This window comes from Corvus moneduloides, chromosome 2, assembly GCF_009650955.1.
Source record: "Corvus moneduloides isolate bCorMon1 chromosome 2, bCorMon1.pri, whole genome shotgun sequence".
Lineage (NCBI taxonomy): Eukaryota > Metazoa > Chordata > Aves > Passeriformes > Corvidae > Corvus > Corvus moneduloides.
In genome coordinates, this window is record NC_045477.1 from 118,942,053 (window position 1) to 118,962,422 (window position 20,370).

Sequence of the window (20,370 nt, forward strand, 5' to 3'; positions counted from 1 at the left end):
GCAAATGCTCCAGTGTTGCCTGGAGTTCTTAGGATAATTAGACAGCGTGTTGAATTTTTATCTCCCCCTTTCCGTAGCCATGCCATCCGGGGCCACCCGATACCCCTCTCCAGGTTGGGTTACACGGGCTGCGGCCGTGATGCCACGCGCAACGGCCGGCTGGAAACCCTCCCGGAGCAGGGTGGCTCAGCAAACTCCGAATTTCCTTTGGGTTGCTTTCGATAATGAAGAAGGAAAACAGTTTTGTTTTTAGCTATGACTTCTCAGGAAGAGGTGAGTGAAGCTTTGGGAGCATGTGATAGCCTCTGAATAAGCGAAATGTCAGTGTTCAGCTTGCAGGTAATTTACTTCACAATGCTGTTTTGTTTCCTGATGGGCAAATTATGCACCAGCTAGAAGGCTTTTTGGTTTTAATATTTAACGATCATGCTGGCAGATTCTCTACAAAGTTTGATTTATGTTCATTGAAATGTAGGTGAAATTTTACCAAATGAAAGACCGTAAACCTTATTGCTGAAAGGTGCAAAAATATTCCAGGTTATAGTCCATTATAGGTATAATGTCACAGATAAAACATGTATTCTTTGCCTAAAATGTGTCATTGTAAGCATTTTCTTGGACTGACCCTGCAAACATGCTGCTTTTACAGCTTACCAGCTCCACTGTCTTTAACAAACCTGGACCTATTTCACACCACTGTGAGTTCAAAAATCTGATTCCTTTCTCCATTGTGCAGAACCAGAATCAGAAATTACCGTTTCAAATCTATTTGCCCCAGATTCTGGTCTAGCTAACCTTATTTTTTTCCCTGTGTAGTAAATCATCAAAAGTTTACTGGACTAAAATTCCCCTGAATGAGGATCCTGTCAGGTGCTGTGCTGGTGTCCTACGCGTTTTAGTCTTTCTCTTGTTTCCTACTGAGATTATAGAGGAGGGGGTGGATTCACACCCTCAGCGTGAGTTATTTAAAGTAGCTACGGTGCTTAGACAGATATGAACAGAAAATAACCTCAGTAGTTTGCTGGTAAATTAATTATAAGTGCTCCTCTCATGAAAATTAAGTCTATAACCATGTATTATGTCCAGCTCTGAGGTCCCCAACACAGGAAGCACATGAACCTTGCTGGAGTGAGTCCAGAGGAGGCCAGGAAGATGCTCAGAGGGCTGGAGCCCCTCTGCTATGAGGAAAGGCTGAGACAGTTGGTGTTCATCCTGGAGAAGAGAAGGCTCCAAAGATACCTTGTTGTGGCCTTCCAGTACCCAAAGGGGGCTACAAAAAGGTTTAGATGAGATATTTGGAAGAAATTCTTCACTTTGAGGGTGGTGAGGCCCTGGCATAGGGTGCCCAGAGAAGCTGTAGCTGCCCCATCCCTGGAAAGGTTCAAGGCCAAGTTGGATGGGGCTTGGAGCAACGTGGGATAGTGGAAGGTGTCCCTGCCCATGGTGGGGGAAGGAACTGGATGATCTTAAGGTCCTTTCCAACCCAAACCATTCTGTGACTCTATGACAACATTATAATGATTATTTTCTTTCTTTTTTCTTTTTTTTTCTCCTCTTGTTGAGTCAGGTACAAGAGACAAATCCCGCTACTGGAAGTCTTGAAATCATCTCTGTTACAGAAGATGAACCGCCAGTACCACCAATTCAGTTTACCTTCAAAAGATTTTTCTTCATACCACAAGCAAGAGTGGACCCGAGTGCAGATGGATCTGGTAAGGACAACCCAGAGCCCTTTGACCTTTGCAATCCAAATGGCCACTGTGTGCCAAACTGTGCTTGCCCACTCAGAGCAAGCAATCACACTGAGGAGGAAGAAACACGACCTCCCTCCCCCAGGTGTGAGGTTTGCCAGCTCAGTAACATGATGACATCTTGTGTTGACTTGCAGACACAAGCATTTCTCACAGCCAGGTTATTCACACATAAGCAAACGTTTCCCCACGCTTTTCAGACACATTTTTGAATGGTTTGTTTGAAATTTTTTCAGCCTGGAAATTGGTCCATTAAAAAACCTGAATATACAATGCAGCAGCCTTGGAGGATTAGCATCTCTATTTGCTGCTTCCCATAGGTTTCAAAACAACCATGGGCTCCAACAGAGACAGACCGAGCTTCCAGAATGAAAATAGAGCAATTTAATTTTCTAGTCCATTAGCTGCTACAGCTGTGTAAGATCTTTGGCATACCAGACACCACTTCCATTGTCGAAACCAGTTATTCATCTGCTGCTGGGAGTCTGAGGAAGCTGGGATTTAGTAGAGAGTCTATAAACCCTCGGAGTCACTCCTTATCCTTGACTGATTGTATCTGCCAATCTCAATTTCAAAGCCTGAGGAATGGGGAAGTGAAGAGTTGTATGAACTAAAATTAAAGACAAGGGTCCGTCAGTTCCTGTGTGCACCCATGACCCAGCTGTGTTCTCTTTATCCCCACAGTTTGCCCTTTGTATATCAAAATACATTTGAAACAAGTGAACCATTCATTAATTTCAGCAGAATCACTTGTTGTCTTCCAGACCAGCAATACCACTAAGGAGAGGTCAGCTCTGGAGGTCAGTGGTTGTTGAACAGGTCCAGCTCATGAAATGTATTCAGCAATTACTACTGATGTATATTTTAACTTTAGATGCATCTACCTGAAAACTCAAGACTCAGCCTCGAGCCATTGCTCAGTTCTCTTCTTGCCTTTATAGCAAAACTTGGAGCAGATCACTTTTTCACAGTTTTCGGGACTAGTTAGAGGATCCTGCTTTTTTTCAAATTTAGCTTTTTGTAATTTTCAGTTAACCTTGCTTCCAAGTCCAGAAGGACAAGTGACTTTCCTCCCTCTTGTCTTGAGCTTCTATTTATGAGCTGCACACAAGTTTGATTACACAGGCAAAACAGGTCTGAATTTCATTTTTATCCCAGGACTCACGTTTTCAGCAGAGGTGCTCATATACTTGAAAAGCTCCCAGTGTGATGTAGCCCATGAAAATGAAAATTTGGAGCTCATATTGTTGATTGCATTGAGGACAGGCCAGGTGCTCTGCAGGGACACAATTCAGACCCTCCCAAGGCAAATGCTCAAGGGATATCTGAGAGCAGCAGCAGCCCCAAAGCTCTTGGAGCTTTCTCATTCCCTGAAAGAGCAGATCCAAATCCCTTCAGGTGAGGTCAGCTCATAAAGTATATCCAGGGGTTATTGATGACATCTAATTTAATGTTAGATAAATCTTTTTTCATTGCAAACTCAGCTGGTTTAACCTCACAGAAGCTGTTTCCTCTGTTTGGTTTCCAGGAGATATTGAACCACCTTCAATGTGCCATGCTCTTGTCTCCCTAAAATACTTCCCCTATATCTGTGGTTTATTCCTTGCAGTAATCCTAGCAGTTGCCGTTGGCCTGGGTGGTGAGTACCATCAGTTATTCATTAAGTTCTCACTTAACCATTCAAATGCTTAATTTTTCATGAGCTTTTTACTGAGAATAGAATTAAACTGCTACTGTGGCTTGTTTGCGGAAGTAAAAAATCTTGTTGATGTGATGGCTTTAAATTTTATTTACATGTAGGGATAAAATAGGTCTGGCACTCCTGAGAGGATTGGTGTAATATTTACAACACTGGGGAACCTGCAGCTTCAGGAAACCTTTCTCTAGTAAAATGTTGTTAGCTCCGCTCAGGCAATGAGCTGAGTTTAGAAACCAGGGGTAAAAAAAACCCTGCAGGTAGCCCACACCGTATTTTTGTCTTATAATTCACTTCTCTAAGTTTGTCTTCAAAGAGTTAAAGAACTTTCCCCCTATCAAAAACAACTTCTACAAAGGAAAAGAAAATGCAGAATGAGTTTAGTTGTGGCTGGCAAGTGTGACCTGCCCAGGTCCGGGGGCCAAATATGTTGTGTCTTCATACCTGGAACAGGGATCAGTTTGTGGGAATTTGAGGCATCCCCTTGGGAAGAGCGAGTACTGGATGTGTTTTCCAAGGGTCTCCCTAATTTGTTGCTGAGGGTCTGAGGTACCAGGCAGGAACTTGCCCTCGGGAGAAACTTAAACTGGGTAGAGGGAGCTGGGAAGGAGTCAGCACACACAGCACTCACAGCAAGGCTGACTCCTCCTACGAGTCATTACTAATAAATGAGTTTTAGCAGCACCATGGAGCAGCCTCCAGGTTGTATTTCAAATGTTCCTGGAATACAGGAGTTGGCTTTTCCTTAGCAAGACTGAAATCTGGCCAGATAGTGGAATTCAGAAGTGTTAAATTAATCTTCAAGTGTGTTTTCATTGCCCTGTTTTCTTTCATTCCTTTTAGTCCAGTACAACTGCATTGGGAAGTTTCGCTGTCGATCATCCTTTAAGTGTATCCAGAAATCAGCCAGGTGCAATGGTGTCTTCAACTGTAAAGAAGGGGAGGATGAGTACAGATGTGGTAATTTAAATTTGATTTTAAATGCCTCCTACCTCCTCCCGTAGAATTGGCAAGTTATCAAGGAATGCTTGTTGTAAAGAGTTTGGGTGAGGCAAGAAAGACAGAGACCAATGGATTATCTGAATCAGCACTTCAGAGGAACAATCCCTCTGAGGTACTGATTTACAGTTTATGAGAAATCAAACTGCTCTTTAGATAAATGTGATGATGGCTGAATATTGTTGCTGCCATATCGATCATCTTTCTCCATTAGAAGCCCAGATGCTTTTTGACTGCTCACATTTCCTCTGCCTGCAAGGTATAACCTCACTGCCTTGTGGTGTGTAAATAGAGAACTCTCTAGTCACTGGCACACCGTTGTGCTGTGTCAGTTTTGATGATTGCAAAAGCCTGGTACTATCTTAAAGGATGTGGGAATGGGAGAAATCAGCATTTTGCGCATTTACTGCTGCAGAGTTTGCTGCTTCACGTGTGAAATGTATAAGCTCTGTCTGAATGTCTCTCTGTGGTGGTTTTGGGAATCACGGGGAGGTTTTAAATGCTCCCTCCCTGTCCTGCACAGTGGAAGGTGACTGTGGTGTTCACAGCCACTGGAGGGAAAATACTCTAAAATTAATAAACAGAATAACTGGTTTTTAGGTCAGTGCACTTGTAATCCTGGCTCCTGTACCCACAGGTAAGGAGGCAGCACAGCTTTCCATCTGTGCAATAGGAGGAACGACAAGAACCACGAGCTTTTGGCCCCAGTTAACCCTGCACAGTGTGTTCAGCGTTTGGAGAGTTTTCCCCAGGAAGGCTCAAGGCCTCTGTGGAGCCTGTGGCAACAGGAAAGCCCCTGCTTTTCTGGTCTTCCTTTGCAATTCCATAACACTGGCTCGTGGGCACGTGTGGGAAAGCCCTGTTCAGCAGTGACCACGTGCATGGCCTCCCTTCTCCCTGGAACCACCACACAGATGTGCCCTTTCCCAGGTCCAGGGCAGCTGGGCACAAATGCATCCACCTCTCTGACACAGGAGGTGCCAGCCACTTTCCACCCCTTACCTTGACCACAGGTTTCCTTGGGGCAAAGCATCTGCAGCTCCAACTCACTGCAATCAGCAGGACTTGCTTAAAGCTCTCTGGAGGGCCGGGCAGCCTGGCTGCCTGTATTAGAGCTGACATTCCCTTGAGTAAAGATATTTTTCTCCTGGCTGTCCTAGCTCAGAGTACCTCCGTTCCCTTCTTTAATGGGGGGGGGGGGGGGGGGGGGGGGGGGGGGGGGGGGGGAAAAGGCACACAAAAATTCTGTCAAAGAATCCAAGTGATGAAAAAGACAAGTAGCCAAAACTCAGCGAGCCAGAAAACACAGACACCACAGCGATGCCTTGGCACTGTTGTGTGCCTGTTGTGTGCCTGATGTTCATCTTCACAGCTCACTGAGGCTTTTCTTGTCCTGAATCTCAAAGTCAGGCTGAGTGGGAAGAGGGCAGTGCTGCAAGTGTTCACCTTTGGGTCCTGGCGAACGGTCTGCTCCGACGACTGGAGAGCAGAGTATGGCAACACAACCTGCAAACACTTGGGCTTCTCAAGGTATGGACACCAAAGCCAGAAACTTTGTTTGGCCTTCTGAACAAACTCTGAAGTTTTCAATGAAGCCTTGTGTTAGTTTGTGCTTTAAAAATGACTTAACAATCCACTTTTGTGAGTGATATGATTGAGGAGATTTGAGATGATGTGGGAAATAGCTCTGAGTACTTGTACATGGCAAATTCCTTTCATTACTGCTATAAATCCTGCATGATGGCTAAATACAATTCCTTGGCTAAATCTTCCCTGTGTGGTACAGGTACCCAAATCCTATTTGTCACTCTAGTAGCCTGTCAGAGAGGCACGAAAAACATGAGCATTTTCCATGTCTTTACTTCCTCTGTAGGTAAATCGTATATACAATTCATGTCATGACATCTGTTAGCATTTAAGGTCCACCTCCCGATTAGAGAAGAACATGGCAAGGCAGTTCTTGCTAGATTGACCCCATTCCTGAAAAAGCACCATTTCTTTCACAAAGTTGCACAAAATTGAGAAAGATTTGAAGTTGTGATTTGCCATGATGCTCTGTTATTTTACAATGGCATCATTCTGATTTCTGTTATGGTTAGCAGTATAAAGCCTCTTTGAATAAGTTCTTGTTGCCTTTAGGATAAAATGGATCTCAAATTTTCAACAAAGAAGAGAAGAAAAAATTAAAAATCAATCATCCTCCCTGCTGCAAAACATAACTGTAGAGAAAGGAGACAATGAGCTTGTTAGTGCCTCAGGAAATGTGCCAACCACTTACAATGAAAAACTTCATTGTAATATTACAATTAAAATTTACTTTCTCTGCCAGTTAAATGTAACTCAGCATGTGTGGCTTCCACGCATGATTATGTCAAAAATACATGCATGTGGTAAGGAGCATAGGGGGAGGATAGAATTACTTTTATCGAGTGCCAGAATCTGATTATTGTGGTTTTCATTAGCAGAACCTGATTATTGTGGTTTTCATTAGTGAATTATTTAAGCAGATTGCTGCAATGCTGTCTGGGGAAGCTGTGCTGATGGTTTATTTGCAGTTATGTGAGTTCAGGTTACCTGCCCGTGGCTGCAGTCGAAAAGCAGTTCCAAAGACATTTCGTATCCCTCAGCCACTGGTTCTCAGCTGATCAAGTGACATCCCTGCACAATGCCACCAACCTCAGGTATGCCTCAGCTGCTTCATCCTGACAGAAAGAGACCAATCAATGGAAGGGGAATTCCTGATAGTTTGGGATTGTTGCTGTTTTTTCAGGCATGTAGTACTTTATAAGTGCTTGGTGTTACACATCCCAGACAGAGGTTCAGCAGCAGTCTTGCTGGAATATGAACCAAGAGTCTGATCCAGGACCTGTTAAAATCAACAAAGGCTTTCAAATGAGCTGTTTCAAATGACTGTTTGTCCCATGATGCCATTTTTTTTTGCAAATGGATAGACACCAGGCACTTACATTTTTCCATTGTGAAGCAGTTTGTTTCGGTTTGCAGATCCTTACACGTTTCCCAGTGGGTTTATGAGCCCTTTATGGCCCATTTATTCCTCCTGATGAGTGCTTGTTTTTCTTAGTTACCTTCCACTGAGAAGGGAGCAGTGGTTCCAAGGAGACCTCAGACCCGCTGATGAGCCTTCCCTCATGGAAAAGTGAACCCCTCCTCAGCAGGGTGGCATATGGTCTGCAGCCTCCTGATGGTGGCCAAGCTCCTGACGTCAGTATTTCAGTTAAAGGCCCTAATTAGATTGGAGGAGTTCATGCCTTTGTGCCTCTTTCAATATATGAGTTACTTTCATTTATGTGCACAGGAAAATGATACAATATTGAAAAAAACTGCACTATTTGTGAATTGGGACTAATGATGCACTGTCTTCTCATCTCAGGGAGGAATGCACTTCTGGTAATGTGATCATCTTAAAGTGTTTGGGTAAGAATCAGGAAAAGTGAAAATAAAATCAGAAACTACCCTTCTTTATACACTGCATGGCAAGAGGTGGGAGCAACTGTGTACTCAGGGCATATTATACTATCAGTTTATCACACCAAAGAAAAATTGTAATTTTTGTGTAAAATATGAAAGAATTTCAGAAAGTGAAAATAGGCTGGGAGGGCAGCTTGGGAGTGTCAGATAGCAGGAGCATTTCAGTGAGAATCCCAGTAGGAAGTGTATATTTAAGGACTGTGTGTTGAGTCCATGGGCTCACACTGTAATTCCAACTCTTTGGCATCTTGGCAGGAAAAGGAAAATTCTGCCTTAATTGAATTTTCATCCCCCACTTCCCCATGCCAGCTAGTTTTCTGATTGGGATACAAAAAAATCAAAATACAACAGCAAAATCATCACAAGGGGAGAGGAGATGCTTGAGCCTGCCTGTGTGGGACGCTGAGGATGAAGGAGGGCAGAGCAGGGGGGTTTTACAGCTCACCTGAGCACTGCACCTGCAGGGGAGAGACATGAGCCCCACAGCCCCCAGTCCATGAACGATCCTGCAGGGGTGGGAGGGAGCAGGAGAAACCTCTGGGAGCTGTCGCATCCTGGGATGTGACCATGGGCATGGTCCTGCTGCTGTGAGAAAAGGGGCTGGAGGTGACCCAAACCAGGGCTGTGTTTCCTCTCTGGACTGTAAGCTTTGCTTCCTGGCAGCCTGTGGCACTCGGGCCAGCTACGGGCCGCGGATCGTGGGGGGCAACGCGTCGTCGCCCCGGCAGTGGCCCTGGCAGGTCAGCCTGCAGTTCCAGGGCCACCACCTCTGCGGGGGCTCCGTCATCAGCCCGCGCTGGATCATCACGGCCGCCCACTGCGTCTACGAGTGAGTCCCCAAATCCCCCCCTGCTCAGGGGCCCCTCTGCTTGCTCTTAAAAATAAGCTGCAGGACACTCTCACGCCTCATCCGTAGTATTTCACCTGTTTCTCTCTCTTCTTGCATGGGGCTCTACTGAAAAAAATCTTCCCCGAGACGTTGTCCAAATGCAGGGCCCCAGTTTCCAGATGTCCTGAGCACTCCCAGCTTCCTGGCAAATCAGCCTAAAACAACACTTAAGTGCTAGATTTTAGGTATCCCGATCTGTAGTTTCTGTACGTTGCATGTACAGAATTTTTATTTGGCTTCTCTGATCCACTGGAGCTTCAAAATAAGTCACAGGATCCCTTTCAAGTTGACAGGATCAATCAGTGGTTATTGGTCAGTTGTACAGTGCTTTGTGCCCTTTGCCACTTACTCACTGCTCCTTTTTATGCAGTTGAAGAGGTCTTCGAGCTGTAAATAGATGCTAAATTGTTATTTAAACTCTTCTTTGTGTAATTACAAACATAGCCCTCTCTCTTATTTATAATGAGCTGTCTGGTTTTGCAGTCTTGCTTGATGCTAATAGTGCAGGAGAGCTCCTCTTGCTCTTATAAACTCCAGGCCACTTTCACCAAAGACATTTCGACAGCTAAAATGGGATTTTTCTGATCACTTTCAAGCATCCACAACATGGATGCCTTTTTCTGAGTAAATTCTGTACAGTGCTTTTATACCCAGTAGAGAGAAGAGGTGGGACAGAAAAGCCCCACTCCTAGTTCCTATTTAGAGCCCTGTGTTGCCATAAAAATAATTACTTAGGAATTCAGCATTTTAGAACTTTTGTCCTTGACTTTGTCCCCCCCAACCAAGGTGGTTGTGGTGTGTTTGAAGGGTGACAGGGATGGGAGCAGGTAACACAACCCACATTCCTGGAACTTTTTCCCAGGGGAGTGAGGGCAAAAGGAGAGGAGCTGCTCATGTTCTGGAGGCTGAAGGATGTGCCAGCTCATGAACTGGGGCAGAAACACCTTCCAGAAGGGCAGCTTCTCCTTGAAAATGCCTTGTCACAAGTGCCACTGAGGTCTGGCTGAGTGCAGATGTGCCAGGCAGTAGCTGTGGGGTCTCATAGGGGCACAGACAGCTGGGCTGATGAAAATCTCCCACATATTTGTAGAAAGATACAGATAATTGCACAGATAATGTATCAGTGACCCAATCTGTTAATAAGATTAATCACCTTTTCTACATTTTGAAAAGATTAGATGCAGAACATAGCCATTATTAACAGAGAGGTAAGCCAGTACAGCAGACTGGAGTTATTGGCCTGTAGAGTTTATGTGGTCCATAAGCTCAGAGGACAATTAGAAAAACCTGAGGATTTTCCTGGAGGTTTGACACTCTCCTCTACCCCTTTGTTCCAGCCTGTACTTGCCGAGCTCATGGAGCGTTCAGGTCGGTTTTGTGACTCAGCAGGACACCCAGGCTCACCCACACTCCGTGGAAAAAATCATATACCACCGGAATTACAAACCCAAGACAATGGGGAATGATATAGCGCTGGTGAAACTGGCAGCACCTCTTGCTCTCAATGGTAATTTATCTCTGTGAGCTTTCACTTGGCTTCCTCACCTTTCCCAGCTGAAACACCAGCAGAAACCACCCAGCCTCAGTGTGAGCACCTCCTTTGCACTCCACATCCAGGCATGGACAGCCACAACGTGCTGCAAAATGTTCCCAGTCCGCGCTGGTATTGATTTACTGCAGGCATTTATTAATAGGCAAACATTAACTTTATTCTTTCTAAATATTCTTCCTATCTAAAATAAACACCCTGCCTCGTTCTGCTTGGAGGTCACAGAGATTTTTATCATGTCCTTTCCGTGAATATTGGGGGATTCAGCAGTGTCCAAAGCTGAAAATCAACCTTAAATTTCCAAGAGAAAAAAAGGCAATTTGAATATAACGATGATTTAGATGAAAACTACTTTTATTTTCTTGGTAAGATGCTACCTGCAGTTGATACAATGGGTTGAAATAATATATAATAATATTGTATTAATTGAAATGCTCACCTGCCAATGCCCCTAATCACTGTGAGCTGACTGCAAAGGGGAGCTGGCAATCTCTGACACATCTAGACGGTCAATTCTTCAGTCAATTCTCTTGTAATGGTTTAAACTTTCACTTTTAATGAAAATTAAGCTTGATACTGTTCTGATTTGTATCTCAGCTGCTGCTGTTTTATTTTGCTTATGAATAACTTTGGGAAGCTGTAAGGAACACTAGTGGCTCTGCACCTGAGCAAGATCCCACTGTGTTCCATGATGGGGGCTTAGAGCTGGGATCACTGCACTGTGGAGAACAGAACCACTGGGAACTGCCCAGTTATATTTTGTATTTTCCCTCCTTTTACTCAGCACCAGTTTGTCCCTGCAAGCATCAAGCATTGATTTTATCACATGAAATTCCATGTCCCAGAGCACAGAGGTGCCGAAACTCTGTGAGCTGATGGAAGGGAAGCAAAGAGCCCTCCAGGAATCTTGTTGTCCTTTCAGGGACGTGCACACCCAGCTCCTTGTCTCACCCAGAAGCCCTGGGACCTCTGATCTGCCCTTCAGCTGCATTTCTTGTTTGCTCATTCTTCAATTTATTGACCTGCTGACACATCCTTCTGTGGCTTCATTCCCAAAACGCTGCTGTGGGAGTTGTCTCAAACCCTCAGTGTTGCCCACAAGACAAAAACCTGCAGAAAACTGCCAGGCTATTTATGTGGGGAGTGGGTGGTGTTCATCACAAGTTCACTGTGAGCCAAATCTTTAAGTTTTTCTGAGACACATAAACTTTTTTTGCTAAATTTTGATCCTGTCTTATCTCTCTTTTTTTTTTCCTTTTTTCTTTTTTTTTTTTAAATAGGTCACATTGAACCGATCTGTCTGCCCAATTTTGGTGAACATTTCCCAGCAGGGAAAATGTGCTGGGTATCAGGATGGGGAGCAACTGTGGAAGGAGGTATTTTAAATAGTCTGATGATGATTTCACTGCATGCACACATCTTACATACAGTGAATACAGGGTTTGGTTGGGGCACTGTTGAACACTAAATTTTCTGGAATACCTGGAGGAGGAAAGAAGATATATTACTGAATTTTACGCACAAACTGAACTCCAAAAGTGATGTGCCAACTCTTATCACAAGGAATGGATGGTATCCTCTGAAACAGTTGAAAATTACACATATAAAGTGCCCACAGTGTTGTACTCAGCCTCAGTCAAAAAGGCTGTGCCCTTTAGAACTCCAAGCATAGAAAGCACAGTATGAATGCAACACTTAACCATCCCTTTTTTTTAGAGGCAGCATATGTGTATTTTCAGGCAGGTTGGGTGATGTAGAAATTGGATGAAACAACATCAGAAAGAAAAGGGAAATGTTTAATTTTTTTTTTTTTTTTACCATGACTCACAGGTCATGTTAATCAATAATATAAACTGAACCACCTTCATGCGAAAATGTGTGAATTGTCAGGTAATTGTTTTTTATCACTCCTCATTCATGTCATTGAACGTGTTCTTTTTGTTCAGAGAACAAGATCAGAACGTTACCTGACCCACAGATAACAGCCCAAGGTGGTGAGAAAATGAAAGCAAGGTTTGCCACATTAAAAAAAAAAAAAACCAGCCCTAAATTGACAATAGGCAGTGTGCAAATACTCCCATTTGTAGAAGGGATCCATTCAGGCTCTGAATGAAATAAAATAAATATTTATAAAGTAAATCAGATATTTGCAGATGATTTGTTGACTAACAGAGCAGGTGATAAGTTCAGAACACGTTTTTGGCACTAGTATTGAACACAATGTTCAACAAGTTTTTTAGTTCATTAGTGTCATTGATTGTCTAGTTTGAAGTGGAAACATACAATGTCCAGATTTTGTTGTTATTTATACACTGTGATAATCCACATCTCTACAGAGTGGATAATTACTGTGTTCTGTAAGTGATGAGACACCACATTGCCTTACTTTTGTCTTGTCATTTAACCTTCTTTCTTTCATCCTTCCTTGCCAATTCCTTACATATAAAACATTCTCTGTTTATAAATGGAGATTATTTTCAAGGACAGGAAGGTTTTTTCTGTTTTTTTCTGGGGTTTTTTTTCTGGGTTTTTCTGTGTTTTTTCTGGTTTTTTCTGGTTTTTTCTGTTTTTTTCTGGTTTTTCTGGGGTTTTTTCCATTTTTTCTGGTTTTTTAACAGGTGATACATCCGACACCATGAATTATGCAGGTGTTCCTCTGATTTCCAATGCAATTTGCAATCACAGAGATGTCTACGGTGGGATCATAACTTCTTCAATGCTTTGTGCTGGTTTCCTAAAGGGAGGGGTGGACACCTGCCAGGTATGGAAGTTTCCAAACTGCAACTGTGCTCATTGGAAATGGAAAAACATGAGTGATAAGTTATCAGAAAGCACACCCAAGCTTTTCTTGGGCAAACATTTGGGTTGGTGCCATTTATTCTGCTCACCACGATTATCAATCACAGACCACGTGCATTCACACGCTACAATTTCCTTTTTATACTTCTTCTCTGGACCTTATCTGTTACTTCTGAAGCCAAATTTGCTTAAGGCATATTTTGATTTGCTGCATGTGCTGCAGCACGGTGCCATCCTTTCTCTGCCTTGGCTGTGGCCTCTGCATTGCACTGAGTTGCATTTCCCTGCACTGTGAGCAGCTCCAGAGACCTGAAAGGTGCAGAAAGCCCATGGTGAAAAGCAGCCAGCTAAGGCTGGGGAGGAATTCCTAGTGGAAGGTGTCCCTGTTCCAAGCAGGGGGCTTGGATCATGAACTTCAATGTCCCTTCCAACCCAAACCTCTCTGGGATTCTGTGGACTTCATGTTTCCAGACTTGCTCCATCCCATCCACACCTGGGACAAAATAAAGCAAAGGCAGTGGGTGCCTAAATCTGCATTTCATCCCCTTTTTGCACACAACCCCCCCAAAAAGGCGCCACCTGGCACCACCTCTGCCCGGGAGAGCTGCCCAAGGCAGCGTGCTCAGCACACAGCTCCACGTGACAGGAGGAGCCCTGCTCACCAGTGGGACTGGCCTGTTCCAAATTCCCTTTTTTTCCAGTTGTTGTGCTGGCTCTGATGCTCGTAGGGCAGGAAACTGCCCAGCAAAAAAGAAATGGGGAGTTTTCAGTACTTAGATGTGAGTCCATTGAGTTGAATCTGCTTAGCAAAGTGTCTGGGAAGGGCTGGAGAAGCAGGCAGGAGCAGGCAGGGAAGGAGGTGAGATGTGAGCTTGGTGTTGCAGCCTTGGGCTCAGCTCAGCTCAATAGCCAGGCAAATAAAAATATAATCTAATACACGTCTCAGAAGTCTCCAAGTCCTGCTGTAATGTGCTTTTCCCAGGACCCAGAAGAGGGCAGAGAAAAGACTCTTGAATTATTGGACTGTGTCTCTTCCCCTACCTCCCCAAATAGACATTTCCCTCCTTTTCTGGGACCTTGACATTTATTTTCATTCTTTTTCCCTCAGGGAGATAGTGGGGGGCCTTTAGCATGTGAAGATATGAGTATCTGGAAGCTGGTGGGGACCACCAGCTTTGGAGTGGGCTGTGCAGAGAAGAACAAGCCAGGCGTCTACAGCCGAACCACTTCCTTCCTGGACTGGATCCACGAGCAGATGGAGGTCTGGGATTGCCCTGTTCCTCCACCTCTGATGTCACTTTGCTCCTCCTGTGCCACACAGGGTTTTGCCTGTATTTGTGAGAGCTGAGTTGTGCCATATAGACATGTGAAATTCGAGGGGGTGTTTGGGGATCAAGGCAGGTCCTCGGGCAGAGCAGGGTGCAGGGGTTTAGTGAGGGGCTGGGAGCACCCCACAGGGGTAGAGAGGAGAGGACAGCACATCCATATGGGTGGGGATCACTGGGGAGGGGGACTGGAGCAGAGCAGGGAGGTGTGGAAAGGCTGAGTCAGGAGATGGGCGTCAAGGAAAGAGATTATAGGGAACTGTAACTGAGTACAGTTCTGGTGCCCCCAAAATAGGAAGGACATGGGACTGTTGGAGCAAGTCCAGAGAAGGGACACAAAGCTGGTAAGAGGACTGGAGCACCTCCACAAAGAAGACAGGCTGAGAAAGATGTGGCTGCTCAGCCTGGAGAAGAGAAGGTTGTGAGGACACCTCAGAGCAACTTCCAGTGTCTGAAGGGGCTACAGGGAAGCTGGAGAGGGACTCTTTGTCAGGAACTGGAGTGACAGGACAAGGAGTAATGGGTACAAACCAAAAGAGGGGAAATTTAGGCTAGACAGTAGGAAGAAATTCTTCCCTGTGAGGGTGGGCAGGCCCTGGCACAGGTTGCCCAGAGCAGCTGTGGCTGCCCCATCCCTGGCAGTGTCCAAAGCCAAGTTGGATGGGGCTTGGAGCAGCCTGGGATAGTGGGAGATGTCCCTGCCCATGGCAGAGGTTGGGATGAACTGATCTTGAAGGTCCCTTCCAACCCTTAACGCTCCATAATTCTGTGACTTGATTTGAAGCCGTGAGGCTGCTACAGGAAGGTCTGGGGAGTGGAAGCTGAGTGGGCCAAAGGAATTGCAGAGAGAACACGCTGTTGTCTGGAAGGAGAGGAGAGCAGAGACAGGGAAGTGAGGGGACACTGCAGCCACCTTCACCTGACCCAAGGGTGGCCCACTCCCTGCTGAACCACTCACTGGAGACCAGCTCTGCTGCTGTCAGCACCTCTCCAGTGCTGCCGGAGAGTCAGCTGAGCAGAGACAGGCACTCTGCTCCAGTGGGACTCCCAGGCAGGGCTCCATTGCCTAAGCAGAGGCATGCAGAGACATTTTAGAGATCTCAGGCTGTCCTGCTGGGTCACAGGTGTTCCTGCAGAAGGCAAGGATCTGCAGCTCACCCTAGGTTGTATCCACCATCCATCCCCGTGGGGATGGCTCGGATACCCTACGAAGGCACAGGTGGTGCCGAGTGCACTAAGACACCTCAAGTGGCACTAGACAGGGCAAGTGCAAGGCAGGTGAACCCTCCCCCAGTGCCCTGGGAGGATTCTGGACATGCAGACACAGGTAGAGAGCTGTGCACAGGCTTTTAATTGTAATTTTCCTGTCTTTGTGGCAAAGCCATCCTAAACACCAGAGCATGCATCCCATCCTGCTCCAGCCTTGCCCTCGCAGACAGAGCTGCTGTTCAGCATTCAATGCTGTTCCTTGCTGGAATGAGGGAATGCAGGGATAGCAATGATGCTGTTCCAGCCCCAGCAATCCAGCAGTCCAGGCATGTGATGAAACCACCCCTGTCACCATCTCATTTGTGAAATTTGTGAGACTTCCTCCTCAAACCAAACTGCCAATATCAAACATTCACAGACAAGCAAATGCCCAAAATAAGGTGATGTGTGCAGTTTCAGCTCAGCCCACGTCTGAATACTGGATGACACACACTCTTTTCACAGCTTATATTGCACATGAAGATTTATGCTATCACAAGCCTATCTGTCACTCAGAGAAAACAGGAAAACAGGATATTTCTGAATCTTCAAGACCTGTAATATTACTTGATTTTCTTCCCCCCAAATATATATATAATTGTGATTTTTTTTTGCATGTACTAACATTTCAGATGAAGAGGTCATATCAAATAAAATCACAGATTTCCATTATAAATGATCAAGGGAGAAAAAAGTACAGCAAAGTCTTCGTCGAGCCAAATGCTAAAATATTAGCTTTTTCAGAGGGACATCCTTCAGATGTCAACATTAATTCCTCAATTTATCCCCTTAGAAAGGATTTCCAGCTACAGCATGGAAACATAGACACTTTTTAATGGACTCGAAGCAAACCAAAAGAAAGTAGAATTAGTGTGCCCTTGGAAGTGGGGCCAAGGGGATGGCTTGTACCTGGCAGAGCTGTACTGGGGCATAGCCCAGATCAAACTGGAGAAGAGAAGCTTTGGGGTGACCTAACTGCAGCCTTCCAGTGCCTGAGGGAGCCTACAAGAGAGCTGGAGAGAGACTGTTTACAAGGGCCTGGAATGACAAGACAAGGGGGAATGGCTTCAAACCAACAGAGAGCAGATTTAGATAAGATGTTAGGAAGAAATTCTTCCCTGTGAGGGTGGTGAGACCCTGGCACAGGTTTCCCAGAAAAGCTGTGGCTGCGCCATCCCTGGAAGTGTCCAAGGCCAGGCTGGATGGGGCTCTGAGCAAGTTGGGATAGTGGAAGGTGTCCCTGCCCATGGCAGGGGGTGGAATGGGATGGGCTGTAAGGTCTCTTCCAACCCAAGCCGTTCCATGTTTCTATGATCCTGCTGGCAGGACTGGCTCCAGCAGTCCCTCAGTTCCCCTGGTGACCTGAGTACAGTGGGAAAACCCCTTCAGAATTCAATGGGCGGCTACACCAGCATTTGCAACAGATGCATAACTGGGTTTTTTTTTTCCCCAGAGAGAAGAACTGCAGACCTGAGGAGAGTGGCCATGCTTTGGGCTCCTGAAAACCCACATCACGCTCCAGCCCTGCAGAAGGACCCATCCCACTCTTCTGGTCACCTGTTCTGAGCTTTGGACCTTCACAGAACACCTTTTACCATTTATTTTTGTTGCTGGCAGCTGCACTTGATGCAAACTGTTGCACATTCAGCCTGTTTTGGATGGAAGAGGCAGATGGATGCTGGATGATGAGCATGTGTGTTTACTGTCAGCTACAATTTTTACACATAGCAAAAAAGCTAAGACTGATAACCCTGAATGCTGTCACGATCAAGTTTTGCAGAAAAAGACCAGAACTTTGTATCAGGTTGCTCACTGTTACTTTAGTACTTACCTTCCAAGAACCAGACTACAAAAATTCCTTTTTTCCTGAAAGTATTCATGTAGGTCCATAAGAGGTCCATGCTCTGTTACTCAGGCAGCAGCAGCTTCCTTTGAATCCATAAAGCATGCAGGAAGCAGAAAGCTGGCACTTTTGACAAGTATGTTCAACTGTTAGAAAAAATAATCTCTGAATTCAAGTATATTATCATGTCACTGTGAACAAAGTTCCCAAAAATCGAATTCTTTGGTGTTCTCCTGAAGTAAATAGCTCTGAAATGAGCAACAAGTTGTAACTTGACTGGAAAATTCTGAGATGACTGAACCTAAATGGAAGAGGAGTTTCTTTCTGCCCTGCTTTCCCTCCCTTTCTCTGCTGATGGGACAATACAGATCCCTCACTCTTCGTGCCTATTAGTGACACCATCTGTGGATGGACTGATGCCAGCCAGACAAAGGACAAAACACCTGAAGTGCTGCTGTGGTTTCCTGATTTCCAGTTTAATGTAACAGCCTCAGCTATTTTTAGGCTGGCAAATTCTTGATTGTTTGATACTTGCCCTTTGTAAAAATCCCGGGTGGAAGTTGTCAATTTTAGAATTGATCGCTGAAAAATGGATAATATTGTCAGAGCTTTCCAATATCAGCCAAAATTGATCTTACCATCTGATCAAGTGCTGGTGATCTGCTTAAGATGTGGTTTTGGATGCAGTCTGTGTGCTTCTAAATCAGTATTTGCATCAACACTGCTGCAAATTCTGCCAGCAGAATCAGAACTTAATTTTTGCTGCAACGTATCAGGTCAAATTCGAGAGAAAACAGCAAACCTGCATGAACTGTCAACCTCCACATTGTTCTGTGGATACAAACCTTGATATCACAGGACGCTGCACCAAAAGCTTTCACCCTGACTGAAGAAACTGCAGTGTTGGAATGTTGTTGAATGTTGCTGGAAAGAAGAGGGAATCATTATCGCAAAGCTGACACAGAAACTGGGATTAATTTCAACTGACAGAAACATGACAGAACTACAACAAAGTATGTTGAAACCTTGTGCAGCTGAGACATTTTCGGAAGAGTTTTAATGCTCATTGCTTGTTATCATGACAGTTTCACAGCCCAACATTAGTATTACCAGCAGTCTGGAGAAGGGGGTGCTGCTCTTGGAGCTGACAGTGTTGTTATTTCATATTTCTGAAAGGACCCCTGAAAATTCCTTTTGCACTCTTGTGTTTCCATAAAAAGACTGTATGATAAGTATCCATTGTGGTCTGCTTTTATATTAAAGAGAAATCCAGTGTAAAATGAGGAAAGCTGCTGAAATCCTCCCAACCAGAAGCCACATTGACCCCCAGATCAATGACAGTCACTTATAGGTAGACCCAGCCCAGCAAGCCTGAAAATCTTCCTTCAATCTTCCTTCAATCTTCCTTCTCATTTCTGTTAAACCCCTTGCTGTGCTGTCTTAATTATGCACAGGCAGGATATAGAATCATAGAATCATGGAATGGGTTGGGTTGGAAGGGACCTTTTATCACCCAGCTCCAACCCCTTTGCCATATGAGTCCCTCCTTACAGCTGGATTTTCCTCCCCCTCCTTATGCCCATAATATTCATGCCAGAGGCTTTAAAATAAATATAATCACAATATTAACATGTTTCTTTATGTTAAGCCAGGTGAAGATACCTGGGGGTTTAGGACATTTGCTGTGGGAGGTGTTTTGTATGGACATGGGCATTGAATTTTATTCAAAGAGAAGTGGGACTGATGAACTGGTCTTTAGTGGTACTCAGTATTACAGCTGGAATGAACTGGTAGACAAAAAAGTAACTTTTCAAAGAGTTTTTAAGGCAGGCTACCAAGCCTTTCCTTTTCCTTGGGGTTTCTTCTCTTTATTCAACAAAAATAATTTTCAACACTGCATGTGCAGGTACAGAGGGCTGCCAAACCAGGTGGGGCTGAAGGCAGCTCTGGTTTAACTAATCCTGATTAGGGGTTTCATGGTAAACACCTTGGGAGTGTTTAAGACCTTTATATTAGGGGAGTGTATATTTGCCACCTTATTAAAGAGGCTGATGAAACAGCCTCAGGTTTGTGAACTCACATCACTGGTGTGGCACAGGGTTAAATTACAACCACGGTAACCCTTAGAAACACAACCTGCTCATAGGCGCTGCCCTGCAGCAATATGTCACAGGCTCTTGGGAAATTCATCCAATGTTCTTCACATGCTGGACGCTGCAAGAAATGTCCAGCACGCGAAGGAAAACTCCTTTGCCATTCATCATCTGTTCCTGTCACCACAAGAGTTTAGTCTGGAAACTGAGACAAAGCTGGTAAGTTTGGATGAGCCACAAGTGACTTCTATTCAATATGCAGTTTTCCCAGACACTCTGAGAAACATCACATGGATGAACTCTCCTTTGGCCAATCCAAAATCCCTTTTGTTTTTTTTCCCTTGAGTTGTACAAATGAATAGGAAATTTCTGTAAAGAGACAGAGATGAGCATAAAAACAAGAACCTAAGCTTGGTGTCTGAGGAAGCCAAAGTGCCTTCTGAGAGGTGACATGCATTTAACTTGCTTTTGACATGCTTTTAACACATCCTGCACCAGGTACATCCCAGCACAGAAGTGGGCATCTGCCCAGCTCTGTTCTTAGGGCAAGATTCACATAAACCTGTAAATGCAAATTTAAGAACTGTACATTAGGCTTAAAAAAATTAGATCAGTCTCTTCACTTTTTGGAGTGTCTCCAATATCCCAAAGCAGGCTGGAAACTGGCATTCTCAGTGCTGCACTGTGCA

The 20,370-nt window shown here is 44.7% G+C and overlaps 1 protein-coding gene across 1 annotated transcript; it reads left to right on the forward strand.

Moving 5' to 3' along the window:
• Positions 1 to 1,521: 1,521 nt before the first annotated feature.
• Positions 1,522 to 18,868, forward strand: TMPRSS3 (transmembrane serine protease 3). The gene is made up of 12 exons (XM_032101062.1): positions 1,522 to 1,712; positions 3,280 to 3,390; positions 4,291 to 4,407; positions 5,853 to 5,976; positions 7,002 to 7,127; positions 7,838 to 7,881; positions 8,599 to 8,764; positions 10,162 to 10,331; positions 11,654 to 11,749; positions 12,992 to 13,134; positions 14,281 to 14,433; positions 17,199 to 18,868. The coding sequence occupies exons 2-12, from the start codon at positions 3,300 to 3,302 to the stop codon at positions 17,217 to 17,219; spliced, it is 1,251 nt and encodes a 416-aa protein (XP_031956953.1). The 5' UTR covers positions 1,522 to 1,712; positions 3,280 to 3,299; the 3' UTR covers positions 17,220 to 18,868.
• Positions 18,869 to 20,370: the final 1,502 nt, after the last annotated feature.

What these genes read in the sequence shown, in the direction of transcription:
- TMPRSS3 (XM_032101062.1), top strand. Translation starts at nt 3,300, where the DNA reads ATGTGCCATGCTCTTGTCTCCCTAAAATACTTCCCCTATATCTGTGGT. An exon ending in AAACACTTGGGCTTCTCAAG is followed by an intron (nt 5,977 to 7,001) that starts GTATGGACACCA and finishes GTTTATTTGCAG; the next exon opens with TTATGTGAGTTCAGGTTACC. An exon ending in GCCGCCCACTGCGTCTACGA is followed by an intron (nt 8,765 to 10,161) that starts GTGAGTCCCCAA and finishes CCTTTGTTCCAG; the next exon opens with CCTGTACTTGCCGAGCTCAT.